Source organism: Globicephala melas, chromosome 9, assembly GCF_963455315.2.
Source record: "Globicephala melas chromosome 9, mGloMel1.2, whole genome shotgun sequence".
Taxonomy (NCBI): Eukaryota; Metazoa; Chordata; class Mammalia; order Artiodactyla; family Delphinidae; genus Globicephala; species Globicephala melas.
The window spans coordinates 32,255,634-32,271,466 of record NC_083322.1 but is presented as its reverse complement, the minus strand read 5'-3'; the positions used below and the strand labels follow the sequence as shown (position 1 = coordinate 32,271,466).

General features: G+C 37.8%; 1 protein-coding gene across 7 annotated transcripts in view; it reads left to right on the top strand.

Moving 5' to 3' along the window:
• The window catches only part of ST7 (suppression of tumorigenicity 7), a 254,688-nt gene that overhangs the window by 140,394 nt on the left and 98,461 nt on the right, over window positions 1-15,833 (top strand). For all 7 annotated transcript variants that reach the window (XM_030857624.2, XM_030857622.2, XM_030857625.3 and 4 more), the window contains exon 3: window positions 3,643-3,802. In XM_030857624.2, the coding sequence (XP_030713484.1) occupies window positions 3,643-3,802 (160 nt within the window). The remainder of the gene's footprint in view (window positions 1-3,642; window positions 3,803-15,833) is intronic.

The following is a 15,833-nucleotide window of genomic DNA, read 5'->3' as shown; positions in this document are numbered from 1 at the left end:
ACGCTTTTGCACTTCGGTTTCTCTCTTTCTACTAGATTCTTTCCTCTTCCACAAATAGGTATAGGTCTCTCTTTTTTTTATAACAAACAAAATGTACACAAAACCTTTCATTGGTTTTAAACAATATCCCATTAAATCACCAGGCCAGCCCTTATCATCCATCCGTTCAACCTTTTAGCCATCTATCCATTCAGTCTTTAAACCATCCATCCTTCCATCCATCCATCCATCCATCCATCCACCCATCCAACATTAACTGAGTGACCTTATTTTACACATTATGCAACTGAGCCCCAGAGAATCAAGAGTACCAACCAAGACGTACAACTCAGCTATTATGAAATATTTTAGGGCCTTTACCTTTCAACTAGATGGTAGGGTCATTGTTGACTTCCTGAATGACAAACCTACTTGATGCTTTTTAGTTCTCATCTTACTTGATCTGTATGATTCTTAGGGTAGAGAGATTACACTTTTAAAAACTGTGAAATGTGTAAATTTATGTTTTAATTTTATGGTTATTTGTCAGATTAAAAACTGTTTTGTTCCACTGTGGCAACTCCATTAAGCTACTAGCATGTCTAAGGGCTAGTTTTAAAATCTAAATTTGTTTATGAGAGCTTTGCTATTTACACTGTAGGTTATGCACCAGGGAGAATAATTCAAAGTGACACCAAATATGTGCGTGTTAAATAACACCATCTGCCCATTTGGATCTGTGCAGCTCTTTAAAAATACTGTGAGGTTCTGGCCCAAATCCTGTCATGTTTCAGGATATGGGACAGATTATTATGCTAAGACTCCAGATTAGAAGATTTGGTTTGAAGTTTAAGAAGGCTTCAAGTCCTTTCCTACTTCGTTTTAGTAGTTGTTCATTTAATTCATATTAGAGTGTCAGCCCCAGGGCATTGTGGACACTAGTATAAAGGACTGTGTTAGGAAAGAAGCCATCTACTGCTCTGATAGGTCAGGCTTGAGAAGACCCTCCTTTGCCTCCCAAGCAGCTGCATGAATAACCCAGTCTTTACTGAGGTCTGTTATTTTTGCATTAGAAATACTGGGTGGAAGGTCTGTCTCCTGTTATAATGCAAATACCCCATTAATATGAATCATTTATACCTTAGGATGTATTATCCAGTCCCATTTGATAGACTACTTCTGGATTAGTTTTGATAGCTAAGAAAGCAAAAAGAGACAGTGGAGTTGGAGGGCATTTGAAAGTGAAGATTTTAAAAGGGAAGCGATAGGCTACATCTGTCTGTTTAAATGAGCAAGAGAGTTATAAAAAGATGTCTTGTTTTAGGGCCCTAGTAAGATTAGTGGCTCAAGAGCTGGGGCTTCAGGCTGAATAGCTACTTCATTAGCTATGTGACTCTGGTCAGGTCACCACACCTTGACATGTAGCCCTCATTCCTCATCTCTAAATGAAACTGTTCAGGGTCCTTTAGGGTCCCTTTTAGTGCTGACGTTCTCCGATTCTGCTGGAGAAACTGAGAAATCTGAAAGAGTCCCAAAGTGGTTTCTTTTGGGGGGGGGTGAATGGGAGCAACTTGTGAGAGGCATTGTGGGTCTGTGGCATGCACTGGTAGTAGCAGGGGCTACATCTGTGTTCTGTGGCCCCGGAGCACAGCCCATGCCTGGATTGGAGCATTTAGTGCTGTGTAAATGAATGAATGAAGGCCTGGCAGATGCCTTAACAGCATAAAATAGAAAGCAGAGTAAAGACTTGGGGCAAAGAAAACTCTACCGCACAAGTGTTTGAGAGCCATTGCCAGTTCTGTGACCATTGTTCTGGGTCCTTTGGAGCCTTCCATCTCTTCTAATAAAGGCAAAGCCATGAATCTTTTTTGGGTGGTCAGGACCAAATGGTGAGCTGTCTCCTTTTTCACAATGATTACCACGGCTCTCAGCCAACCATTTAGTAGCAAGATGCTGTACTATCCTGAATTGTAGACCAGCAAGAAGAGGGATGCACCACAGCAGTATGTGAGGTGTGCTGACTATGTACAGCATCGATGTAATAAATGATAGCTTTGCTATTGCTTTTGGGAACCAACTATGCAGAAGGCACTGAACTAGGTCTTTTACGTGGGGTTTGAATCTAGATGTTTTACATGAGTGTGAAATTGAGGACCCTCAAGGGTAAATAACAAATATGATTTCCACTTTACAGTTGAAAAAACTGATGTTAAAATAGATTAAATAACTCACTTGAGGTTACAAATTCCCTTCTAGATCCATGGTCAGTAAATTTGCCATTCTTGAACTTTCTGCTTTCTTCAAGCAAGATCTTTTATTCCTAGCATTCCAGATGTTACAGACTGGTCCTATCCGTTCTTAGCTTTCATATTGTATTCTCCCTGTCTTCTCAGTCAAATTACTTAAATGTTTTAACATGTGAAAATTCATATAGTCAAAAGGAATAACCCCTTGGAGTTAAATCGAGTTTTCCTGTTATAGGATTGCAAACATTTGGTTTGATTAACAGTTCCTTCTGGTCATTTGTAGATGTTCTTTCTGTCCTTTTAAAGAAATTTTTGGTAGAGCAAAATATCAATTTTTAAATGATAGCCCGAAGTCCATTCCACAGAAGATAACAAAATCTTGTTTTTATGAAATAAGTAAGGATAAAGGTAATTAAGTCTATGTTATTTCCATATTCTATTACAAAAATATAGTATAGTTATCCTAGGAGACTCTGGGATATAGTTGATTCTTAAATTTCTTCTGTGTAGTGATTTGTGACTGCTTAAGGAACAAATCTCAAATCAGGGAAGCCAAGGAAAGGATGTGGGGAGAGCAGCTTCAAACAGTGGTGGGAAAGTGCTCAGAGGGGCTTTGGGGGTAGGGGCAGGTAAAAAGATTGGGGGAGGTGGCTGGCTTTCCCCATGCTCAGGAGCCCTGATTTCAGTCTAGTCATGTGAGCTTCGGTGCTTCTTTCCTTCTATTAATGAAAGTTATTTCTTTTCTTCCTTGCAAACAGCACATAACAACCGGTAAGCTTGTGAGCTAGGAAACATTAATGGTGTACAACAGATGCTAGCATTTACAAAGCACACTCAGCAGGTGGGATGCTACTGAATCTCTCAGCAGTTGGGTGCCCTCGATACATGAAATAGGATGGCTTTTATTCTTTCTGTAAAGCCGGATTTCTCTAGGGAGATGCATTTTTTAAAACAGAATTTTACTATCTTAAAAATGTATGCAGTTATGACTTTATCAGAATATAAGATGCCAAGAATTGGAATATTTCATAAGCCATACTTCTAAAACTGGCTTGTTGGTATTCATTTCTGGAATTGTTTTTTAGCTATGGTGATTTTATTATCAGAATATTATGTAAATTTGGAGGAAAATAATGAGCAGCTCTTAACAATGTTCTTTCACCAGGATTGTAGCTATAAATTTTCCTTAAAAACCAGTATTAAGTGGAAAAAACATCATTGAGAAGTTAAAATGTAATTGGTATTTACTTTTATCAAACTTCTTAATTTTTAGAAATAAACCATTTTTTTGGAATAAAAATGTTTAAACCAGTGTTTAAGGTGGGTATAATTAGTAAGTGCAACACAGTTATGGGCATGTACAAAATCATAGCTGGTAACAAGGACCCTAATCACGCTTATTATCTTTCTGTTCTAGATATTTGAATGGTGGTATTTTCGCAAATATGGAACATCATTCATTGAACAAGTCTCAGTAAGCCACTTGCGCCCCCTTCTGGGAGGGGTTGACAACAACTCCTCCAACAATTCTAACTCCAGTAATGGGGACTCAGATTCCAACAGGCAAAGCGTCTCAGGTATGGAAAGTCCTTCAGTCTGCAACATTATTTACTTACTCTTACTAAATTATTATGACTATAAGACAATAAGAATGTTGTTATTTAAAGATTAGACTTCAAAGAAAAGTACGATTTATTTTCCCAAGAATTTGACAACTTCTACAAGAGAAGTAGAGTATAAGCATCCCAGGGAAAGGAAATGTTCATCTTGTTTAATTTTACTTTCTCTTCCATTTGATTTAGCTAATGATCATTTAGGTCAGTGGTTCCCACCTGAGTCTCCACCTCCTTGTCCTTAGTCCCTCAAACTTCATTAAATGTATCCATTCTCTTCCATGCTAACTGTAGAACCTTATGTCTAACTAGATCTGATAACATCACTCCTCTGCTTAAAAGTCTTGGTTGGTTCCCATTCCACTAAAGATAAAGCCCAGATTCCAGATTACTTAGCACAGCATAAGCTGCTTCTATCTTGCCAACCTTGGTTTCTGTCATTTCTTGAACGGGCCATGTTTTCTCATGACCCTCTGCCCAGAAGTCTGTCTTCCCTCCTCCGTGCTTGCTCATCTTTCACAACCCAACTCAAATGTGACCTCCTGGGAAGCCCTCTCTGATAAGCTGTACAATATTTCTCCACCTTTGTTGACTCATATATTTTTACCTTTAGCAACATTTATTAAATTGTACTGAAATTTTTAAGCTTACTGCTTTACTGTAATATCTCTAGCATTTTGCATAGTGTCTACTATATCACTGAAACTCAGTGAATGAATGAATGAGGGCATACATGGCCTGTAATTTCTCTACTCATGAAAGAAGAGGGACGAATATAATTTCCTAGCTTGGTCTCTTCATCACCTCAGTAAACATTTCCTAACTCTCTAACATGGACTTGGCCTTATACAGGTTCTTATGAATATTATGATTTTAAAAAATGTCGAAGTCCTTGTCCCCATTGAACTCTTGTGTCTACTGAAGGGAGACAAAGTGTTAAGTGCTCTGATTATATGAGGGAAACATGCAATACTTTGGAGTACAAGGGAGGGCTTCCCGATCCAAACTGGGGGAAGAAGTTTGCTTCTTGAAGGAGAGAGTACCACTTCTGAGACTTGAAGGATGAAGAGGGAGAGATTAAAGAACTAAGTTAGATCTTTTTTCTTTCCTCCCTAGAATAACTCAGTTCATATTTCATAACTGTCTAGCCAGGTGATAGGCATCAAGGAGCATTGTATATATATTTTATTCCTGATGTTGATTCAGTGCTCTTTTAATATAATAGAACCTTTGCCAGCCGGCCATGAGTGGTAGTGGGTACCTCTGAGTACACATTTATTTCATTCTAAAGGGTACACATGTGAGAGATGGTGCCACTCAGGTAACAAAATTGTCTGGGACTTTATAAACTCATCTGCTTTGTGGAAGAAACAGAGATCTGAGCAAAGTGAAATATTACTTCAACCAGGTACTCTAACACACGTGGCATATTATTCTAATGAGGAGTCTTGATCATTCAGTCATTGTCACTATGGATAATTGCCTCACTTTGCATATGTTGGAAGACCTTACAGATTAAATGTGCTCTTGTCTGATCTGATTTACTACAGTCTTTGTATGTCACAGAACATTGTAGAAAATTAACAGATTGAAAACAGAAAGCAACCTCATTTAAGGACATTTTTTATTGTGAGTACATTTTTATTTTCATTAAAATTCTCGCTCTGCCCAATTTAACATCATTCCTTAATGCGACGAAGAGTTCATACTCTCCTTATTGTTGCTGTTACTTTGCTGACTCTCTGTGGATGCCTTGAATAAGCCTTATGCATTATATAAATCTTGATGCTATTCTTAGTGCCGGTACAGCAGTTTTTAAAGGGAGAATCTCAGTCCTTTATAAAAATACATTCGACAATGATGATCATGGAACTTCCCAATTTTATTTGTACTGAGTTTTTACCCTGCTAAGACTAAGCTTTTGAATATTATTATTAATTCAATTTCACTAGTATTTGCTGACTGTCTACTACTATGCATGCAGTATTTCCATTCATTTCCTGTAACAGATACAGCGTTTATGATCTGATCTCATAACAGTGTTCAAATAATTAGATTTAGGAAAATGGAAATTATCTTGTCCAAGTATATTTAGGGCTCAATCTGCCTACTTCTCCTTGACATCTGGGTTTCTAATATTTGGCTAACTCAGCTCAACAAACATGTGTGTTGGTATGGAAGTGCCAGGTACCATGGGATTAATACCATTTCCCACTTCTCTTTTCTTGTGGTGATTTTTATTTTTGAATAAGAAAAATGCTATAAAAGTACACTGTCTCTGTTTATCTCTACCTTTAATCACTTTCTATTTCATAGTCTAGTTTCAGCTAAGTATAAAGGAAAAAGAAGGTCCAAAGCTGAGGGTAATCAATACATTTTATTAAAATAGAGGAATTTGTTTTAAAATTTATATTGCCTTAATAAAGATAAAATGACTATTGCCTTAATAAAAGAAGCATCATAAGACAGCTCTTTGCTGAATCTTACGTGAAATAAAACGTGGCTAACCAAGTCCCATGGACATTTGCAAAGGCAGTTAAATGGCATTTCTTATTTGAAAAAAATCATTGAAAAATTTAAAAACAGACAGAAAATACTAGTTATAAACATTGGACTATATGAAAACTCATAGTGTAGCTCTTTCTTTAAAGAATCATTTGTTTTGATTAAAAGCTGAAAGACCTGGCCTACCTAAGAATAATTTGGGGTGGAGAAATGGGAAGGGAGAAAGTTGTAATTGTTACAGGAGACTATTCATATATTGTTTAACATTTGGATTTGTGCAAATTGGCCTGAGTGCAGACCCTCTCAAAACTTGCATTGATCTTTATCTGTGGGCCAGAAGAGAAATGTAGTTAATTATACAGCTTCTTTTTTAAAAAAATATTTATTTATTTACTTGCTGTGTCAGGTCTTATTTGCGGCACGTGGGATTTTTTGTTGCGGTGCACGGGCTCCTCTCTAGTTGTGTCGCGCGGGCTCCAAAGCTCTTGGCCTCTGTAGCTGTGGCACGCGGGCTCTGTAGTTGTGGTTCACGGGCTCTCTAGTTGTGGTGCGCAGGCTTAGTTGTCCCGCAGCATGTGGGAATCTTAGTTCCCCGACCAGGGATGGAACCAGCATCCCCTGCATTGCAAGACGGATTCTCAGCCACTGGAACACCAGGGAAGTCCCACAGCTTCTTAATCTAGCCAAATTTCAGATTGTCTGGTTTAGGTTAACATTTATGAACATTTCACTTATCTCGATTTATTTGGGAGCTAAACTGCTATTTTTCTCACAAATATACAGTTTCTGATAAACGCTGCTGATATATTTTCTATGTCATCATGTTTCCTGCTGCCATTTCTTAATTCAGCTTAATTTATGAACTGATGATGCACAAGGATTTAAAATGTGTCCAACTTCTCCCTGTCTTAAGGGAAGGGATTCTCAGGGTCCAGTAACATTCTGAATTTGGGTTCATGGGAAAATCTGTTTGATAATTTGCCCTGTTCTCAAATAAGATGTCATAAAGACAAAGGTTTGCAGTGTTCACCTTCTTCAAGATATTTACAAAAGTGCAGAGTGTTCCATCACATTAGAAGTATGCTTGTCAAAGTCAAGGTTAAATTCCCTGAGACACTTTAATAGCATCTTGCATAGAACTGGATCTTTAGACAAACTCTGGTTATAGTCACTTGGTTTCCTGTTGCAAATCATCTCATTTTAATCTCTATATAAGGTAAATATATATCATATACATTTTTAACATCTTTATAGGAATATAATTACTTTACAATGTTGTGTTAGTTGCTGCTGTATAACAAAGTGAATCAGCTATATGTATACATATATCCCCATATCTCCTCCGTCTTGCGTCTCCCTCCCACCCTCCCTATCCCACCCCTCTAGGTGGTTACAGAGCACCGAGCTGATATCCCTGTGCTATGTGGCTACTTCCCACTAGCTATCTATTTTACATTTCGTAGTGTATATATGTCCATGCTACTCTCTCACTTTGTCCCAGCTTACCCTTCCCGCTCCCCGTGTCCTCAAGTCCATTCTCTACGTTTGCGTCTTTATTCCTGTCCTGCCACTAGGTTCCTCAGAACCTTTTTTTTTTTTTTTTTAGATTCCATATATATGTGTTAGCATACGGTATTTGTTTTTCTCTTTCTGACTTACTTCACTCTCTATGACAGACTCTACGTCCATCCACCTCACTACAAATAACTCTATTTCGTTTCTCTTTATGGCTGAGTAATATTCCATTGTATATGTGTGCCACATCTTCTTTATCCATTCATCTGCCGATGCACACTTAGGTTGCTCCCATGTCCTGGCTATTGTAAATAGAGCTGCAATGAACATTGTGGTACATGACTCTTTGAATTATGGTTTTTTCAGGGTACATGCCCAGTAGTGGGATTGCTGGGTCATATGGTAGTTCTATTTTTAGTATTTTAAGGAACCTCCATACTGTTCTCCATAGTGACTGTATCAATTTACATTCCCACCAACAGTGCAAGAGGGTTCCCTTTTCTCCACACCCTCTCCAGCATTTATTGTTTGTAGGTTTTTTGATGATGGGCATTCTGAGTGGTGTGAGCTGATACCGCAGTGTAATTTTGATTTGCATTTCTCTAATGATTAGTGATGTTGAGCATCCTTTCATGTGTTTGTTGGCACTTTGTGTATCTTCTTTGGAGAAATGTCTATTTAGGTTTTCTACCCATTGTTGGATTGAGTAGTTTGTTTTTTTGATATTGAGCTGCTTGAGCTGCTTATATATTTTGGAGATTAAACCTTTGTCAGTTGCTTCATTTGCAAATATTTTCTCCCATTATGGGGGTTGTCTTTTTGTCTTATTTATGGCTTCCTTTACTGTGCAAAAGCTTTGAAGTTTCATTAGGTCCCATTTGTTTATTTTTATTTCCATTTCTCTAGGAGGTGGGTCAAAAAGGATCTTGCTATGATTTACATGATAGAATGTTCTGCCTATGTTTTCCTCTAAGAGTTTTATAGTGTTTGGCCTTACATTTAGGTCTTTAATCTATTTTGAGTTTATTTTTGTGTATGGTGTTAGGGAGTGTTCTAATTTCATTCTCTTACATGTAGCTGTCCAGTTTTCCTAGAACCACTTAATTGAAGGGCCATCTTTTCTCCATTGTATATTCTTGCCTCCTTTATCAAAAATAAGGTGACCATATGTGCGTGGGTTTATCTCTGGGCTTTCCATCCTATTCCGTTGATCTATATTTCTGTTTCTGTGGCAGTACCATACTGTCTTGATTAAGGTAGCTTTGTAGTATAGTCTGAAGTCAGAGAGCCTGATTCCTCCAGCTCTGTTTTTCTTTCTCAAGATTGCTTTGGCTTATTCGGGGTCTTTTGTGTTTCCATACAAATTGTGAAATTCTTTGTTCTAATTCTGTGAAAAATGCCATTGGTAGTTTGATAGGGGTTGTGCTGAATCTGTAGATTGCTTTGGGTAATAGAGTCATATTCACTGTTTGTATCATCTTTAATTTTTTCCATCAGGGTCTCATAGTTTTCTGCATACAGGTCTTTTGTCTCCTTTAGTAGGTTTATTCCTAGGTATTTTACTCTTTTTGTTGCAATGGTAAATGGGAGTGTTTCCTTAATTTCTCTTTCATATTTTTCATCATTAGTGTATAGGAATGCAAGAGATTTCAGAAGTGCATTAATTTTGTATCCTGCAACCTTACCAGATTTAATGATTAGCTCTAGTAGTTTTCTGGTGGCATCTCTAGGATTCTCTATGTATAGTGTCATGTCATCTGCAAACAGTGACAGTTTTGATTCTTCTTTTCTGAGTTGGATTCCTTTTATTTCTTTTTCTTTTCTGATTACTGTGGCTAAAACTTCCAAAACTATGTTGAATAAGAGTGGTGAGAGTGGGCAACCTTGTCTTATTCCTGATCTTAGTGGAAATCGTTTCAATTTTTCAACATTGAGAACGATATTGTCTGTGGGTTTGTTATATATGGCCTTTATTGTGTTCAGGTATGTTCCCTCTATGCCCACTTTCTGTAGAGTTTTTATCATAAATGGGTGTTGAATTTTGTCAAAAGCTTTTTCTGCATCTATTGAGACGATCATATGGTTTTTCTCCTTCAATTTGTTAATATGGTGTATTACATTAATTGATTTGCATATATTGAAGAATCCCTGCATTCCTGACATAAATCCCACTTGATCGTGGTGTGTGATCCTTTTAATGTGCTGTTGGATTCTGTTTCCTAGTATTTTGTTGAGGATATTTGCATCTATGTTCATCAGTGATATTGGCCTGTAGTTTTCTTTTTTTGTGATATCTTTGTCTGGTTTTGGTATCGGGGTGATGGTGGCCTCGTAGAATGAGTTTGGGAGTGCTCCTCCCTCTACTGTATTTTGGAAGAGTTTCAGAAGGATAGTCGTTAGCTCTTCTCTAAATGTTTGACAGAATTTCCTGTGAAGCCATCTGGTCCTGGGCTTTTGTTTGTTGGAAGATTTTTAATCACAGTTTCAATATCAGTGCCTGTGATTGGTCTGTTTATATTTTCTATTTCTTCCTGGTTCAGTCTCGGAAGGTTGTGCTTTTCTAAGAATTTGTCCATTTCTTCCAGGTTGTCCATTTTATTGGCATACAGTTACTTGTAGTAATCTCTCGTGATCCTTTGTATTTCTGCAGTGTCAGTTGTTACTTCTCCTTTTTCATTTCTAATTCTATTGATTTGTGTCTTCTCCCTTTTTTATTTGATGAGTCTGGCTAATGGTTTATCAGTTTTGCTTATCTTCTCAAAGAACCAGCTTTTAGTTTTATTGATCTTTGGTATTGTTTCCTTCATTTTTTTTTCATTTACTTCTGATCTGATCTTTATGATTTCTCTCCTTCTGCTAACTTTGGGGTTTTTTTGTTCTTCTTTCTCTAATTGCTTTAAGTGTAAGATTAGGTTGTTTATGTGAGATGTTTCTTGTTTCTTGAGGTAGGATTGTATTGATATAAACTTCCCTCTTAGAACTGCTTTTGCTGTATCCCATAAGTTTTGGGTTGTCTTGTTTTCATTGTCATTTGTCTCTAGGTGTTTTTTGATTCCCTCTTTGATTTCTTCACTGATCTCTTGGTTATTTAGTAGTGTATTGTTTAGCCTCTATGTGTTTGGATTTTTTTACAGATTGTTTTCCTTTAATTGATATCTAGTCTCATAGCGTTGTGGTCAGAAAAGATACTTGATACGATTTTAATTTTCTTAAATTTACCAAGGCTTGATTTGTGACCCAAGATATGGTCTATCCTGGAGAATTTCCATGAGCACTTGAGAAGGAAGTGTATTCTGTTGTTTTGGGATGGAATGTCCTATAAATATCAATTAAGTCTATCTTGTTTAATGTATCATTTAAAGCTTGTGTTTCCTTATTTATTTTCATTTTGGGTGATCTGTTCATTGGTGAAAGTGGGGGGTTAAAGTCTCCTACTATGATTGTGTTACTGTTGATTTCCCCTTTTATGGCTATTAGCATTTGCCTTATGTATTGAGGTGCTTTTATGTTGGCTGCGTAAATATTTACAATTGTTATATCTTCTTCTTGGATTGATCCCTTAATCATCATGTACTGTTTTAATTTTTCCGTCAAATCTGAATGAGATCCTCGCTGGGTAGAGTAATCTTGGTTGTAGGTTTTTCCCTTTCATCACTTTAAATATGTCCTGCCACTCCCTTCTGGCTTGCAGAGTTTCTGCTGAAAGATCAGCCGTCTACCTTATGGCGATTCCCTTGTATGTTATTTGTTCCTTTTCCCTTGCTGCTTTTAATATTTTTTTCTTTGTATTTAATTTTTGATAGTTTGATTAATATGTGTCTTGGCATGTTTCTCCTTGGATTTATCCTGTATGGGACTCTGCACTTCCTGGACTTGATTAACTGTTTCCTTTCCCATGTTAGGGAAGTTTTCAACTATAATCTCTTCAAATATTTCCTCAGACCCTTTCTTTTTCTCTTCTTCTTCTGGGACCCCTATAATTCAAATGTTGGTGCATTTATTGTTGTCCAAGAGGTCTCTGAGACTCTTCTCAATTCTTTTCATTCTTTTTTCTTTATTTTTGTCTGTGGTAGTTATTTCCACTATTTTATCCTCCAGGTCGTGTATCCGTTCTTTTGCCTCAATTATTCTGCTATTGATTCCTTCTAGAGAATTTTTAATTTCATTTATTTTGTTGTTCATCATTGTTTGTTTGCTCTTTAGTTCTTCTAGGTCCTTATTAAACATTTCTTATATTTTCTCAATTCTATTTCCAAGATTTTGGATCATCTTTATTATCATTACTCTGAATTCTTTTACAGGTAGACTGCCTATTTCCTCTTCATTTGTTAGGTCTGGTGGGTTTTTATCTTGCTCCTTCATCTGCTGTGTATTTCTCTGTCTTCTCATTTTGCTTAACTTACTGTGTTTGGGGTCTCCTTTTCGCAGGCTGCAGGTTTGTAGTTCCTGTTGTTTTTGGTGTTTGTCCCCAGTGGCTAAAGTTGGTTCAGTGGGTTGTGTAGGCTTCCTGGTGGAGGGGACTGGTGCCTGTGTTCTGGTGGATGAGGCTGGATCTTGTCTTTCTGGTGGGCAGGACCACGTCTGGTGGTGTGTTTTGGGGTGTCTGTGTACTTACGATTTTAGGCAGCTCTCAGCTAATGGGTCGGGTTGTGTTCCTGTCTTGCTCGTTGTTTGGCATAGCATGTCCAGCACTATAGCTTGCTGGTCGTTGAGTGGAGCTGGGTGTTGGTGTTGAGATGGAGATCCCTGGGAGAGCTTTCGCCATTTGATATTATGTGGGGCTGGGAGGCCTCTGGTAGACCAATATCCTGAACTCGGCTCTCCCACCTCAGAGGCTCAGGCCTGACACTGGCCAGAGTGCCAAGACCCTGTCAGCCACACGGCAGCTGTGTGACTGCAGGTGAAAGATTCCACCTCTGTGCCTCAGTCTTCTCCTCTCAGCACTCTTTACTGGCTTTTCCTGAAGTCCTCTTCTTCCTTTGATCGTCTTTCTTATCTTCAGTTCCACCGTAGATGGCAAACATCTCTCTATCTTTGATGTCGATCGATGGATGTGGTGATGTCTGGCTCGCCGGGGCCGGGCCCAAGCTGTGTCAGACAACGGATGGACATTCATGGCGAACTGGGCCGCCCTTCTTGTTCTGCCCGGGGCCCCTCGCCTCTCCTCCCCGCCTGTCGGTGGTGTTGGAAGGCAGGGGTGCTGCGTCCAGTCTGAACCCCAGTCTCCCAACCCCAGTATCAGGGCCTCGGTGGGCTGGCGTCCTCTGACACTCTTACTTCGCCTCCTCAGCATATTTCGTGAGCTCATATACATTTTTATGTAAAACTTTTAATAAGAATTTCTCCTGGGATTCTAAGTTAAGGTTCATTACATTACTAGAGGCAGTTCAAGCACTAATTAAATACAGGTAATAATTTAAAGAAGAGCAGTGGAGATTGAAGAAACTCAGGTAGCTTGTAAAGATATATCCTAAGACCAGGCCTTTCAGAGCTTGCATTTCAAATATATCTGTCAGCAAATTTCATTGCTGCATGTCCAGGACCTTTAGAGTTGCTCTCTAATAGTCTCAATCAGGGGAAACTCAGTTTATACTTGCCAAAATCTATTTATGAGTTGAAAATGATTCTCTTAGCCAGTGCTTATTACGTCTTTTAAAATTTTTTGCCACTAAAATTTGTGTTCTAGCATAGATTAGCTCTCCAGATGAATGGTGAAAATGCCTCAAAAACACTTTTGTCCCCTGGTGAACATTTATTTAATAAACTTATTTCACAATTTTCACGTTATTTGGTAGAGTTGATTGACTTAGGTCAGAAATGACCAATGAGAAATGTATGAGAGACAGAGATTTAGCCATTTAGCAATATTCTTGAAGAAATTTGTACACTATCTTGAATAAAGTAGATCAATAAAAATGGTCTTAAAACTCATAATTATTTACACCTTTTCTCATTCCAGAAGGGAATTTGAGAGAGTAATATATTTGTTGAATTGAAAGCTACCTACATATTACTTTGTGCCTTTACTTCTAGTAATCTTTTCAAACTAATTATTTCAAAAGGTTATGAAAACAGTTAAAGCTTAGTTATTAAGAAAATGGGGGACTTCCCTGGCTGTCCAGCAGTTAAGACTTAGCCTTCTAATACAGTGGGTGCAGGTTCAATCCCTGGTCGGGGAGCTGAGAACCCACATGCCTCAAGGCCAAAAAACCAAAACATAAAACAGAAGTAATACTGTAACAAATTCAATAAAGACTTAAAAAAAGAAAATGGATATTTTGTTACTCTTAATGATTGCTTAAGATCAACCTGTATGACGTAGAGAACTGGGTAGTCATTTCTGAGATAGCAAAGCTAATATATGCAGAATCACATGTCAGAAATTGACTGGCTTGGGGTTAATCTTGATTGTCATAATATATCGGAGAAAACATTAGTTAGGGCCCTTCTCTGTTGTACTTTGGAACTAAAATGTTTAAAAGTATTGTTTCAAAGTGCCTAACATTTCCCCAGAGGAGTTTTCAAAACTGTTCCTCTAGTAGAAGATTTAATTGATGAAGTCACATGATTTTTAAAATATCATGTTGCAGGTAACAGGGCTGTTGTATATTGTGGATACTTGTTAGGCAGTCTGGATACCAGACTTTAATCTCATTTACTTTTACCGTGGGGAAATTATGTAGCTTTTCTATGCTTTACTCTTTACTTCTATAAAAAGGGCCTACTCTGTGACCCTCACTAACTTATGTTAGGAATTTAGATGACTAGAGCTTTAAGCCTTTTTATAGAAAGGCTCAATGAAAGTCAAGCTCATAGCTATGACACAAGTTGCTGTTGCTGCTTTTTGTAATAGTATTACCGTCATTATTACGTTTCAGATCCTGGGAAGAGGTGGTAACTTTTTGGTATAATACATCTTCCTAGGCTATAAATTAGTTACTTATATATTTGAAAGTCCTAGGAGTGGGGATTCTCTCTATGTATATATTTTTAATTTTAGGGAAAAAAGGTTTTCAGAGTTAAATAGGTTGGATGTAGAAAAATATTTTCTTCCATGGGATTAAAAGCCCTGGGACTTTAGAGCCTTTTGGTTTTTCTGAGAATTAAGTTCTCTTTTTCCTTGAGGACTGTGCCAAAGGGAGAGTCTTTGGTTCTCTCAGTACATTTATTCCTTCTAAGGAGCTTCTTCGTCTGGATGCCATACAGCGGTTCAGTGGCCTTTTCCTTTTTCTACCAATGTGTTGGGTTGGCCAAAAAGTTCGTTCAGGTTTTTCGTAAGATGTTATGGAAAAACCTGAATGAACTTTTTGGCCAACCCAGTATAAGCTCCTCTAGGTCATAAACTGTATCTTTTTTTTGTGACCCAGGACCTCGTGCAAGGACTAATGCATAATAGCCATTCTATACATGTTTAAACCACAGTCCTATGAGGTGGGCATTCTGGAGGAATAACTGAGTATGAAAAGGCAAGAAATAAGTATCACTGAGATGGAAAGTTTTGGTAGGGAATGGTGAGAGGGAAGACTGAAAAAAAGATTGGAGCATGATTTTATAAGTCCTTGACGGTGGTAAGTATTATTTTTTATGTTATCTCCCACACAGAAATTTATTGTCATCCTACGGGTGAATGGAATCTGTTCTCCATTTAGTTCCTTTGGGAACTAAACAAGCGCTATTCCAATGTTTACTGCTTCTCTTTCTCTTGAATTGCATTCTTATGTGCATGGTGAGGTCTGAACATTCCTATCAGCAGTTATGGGTAGAGACTCCTCTGTGGGCTACTACAGATGGAATCAGAGAGAACATGTTAATTGTATCAAGGGCATATTTTTAACTGAACTATTAATGATGTTAGCAAGTCCTTGATGAGTCCCAGTCAACCTTTAGTGCTCCTAAAGAGTACTAAAATTGTTGATATTGATGGATAATGGAAAATACCTTTTGGAGGTAAAATTTTAATTCAGACTTAAATAAG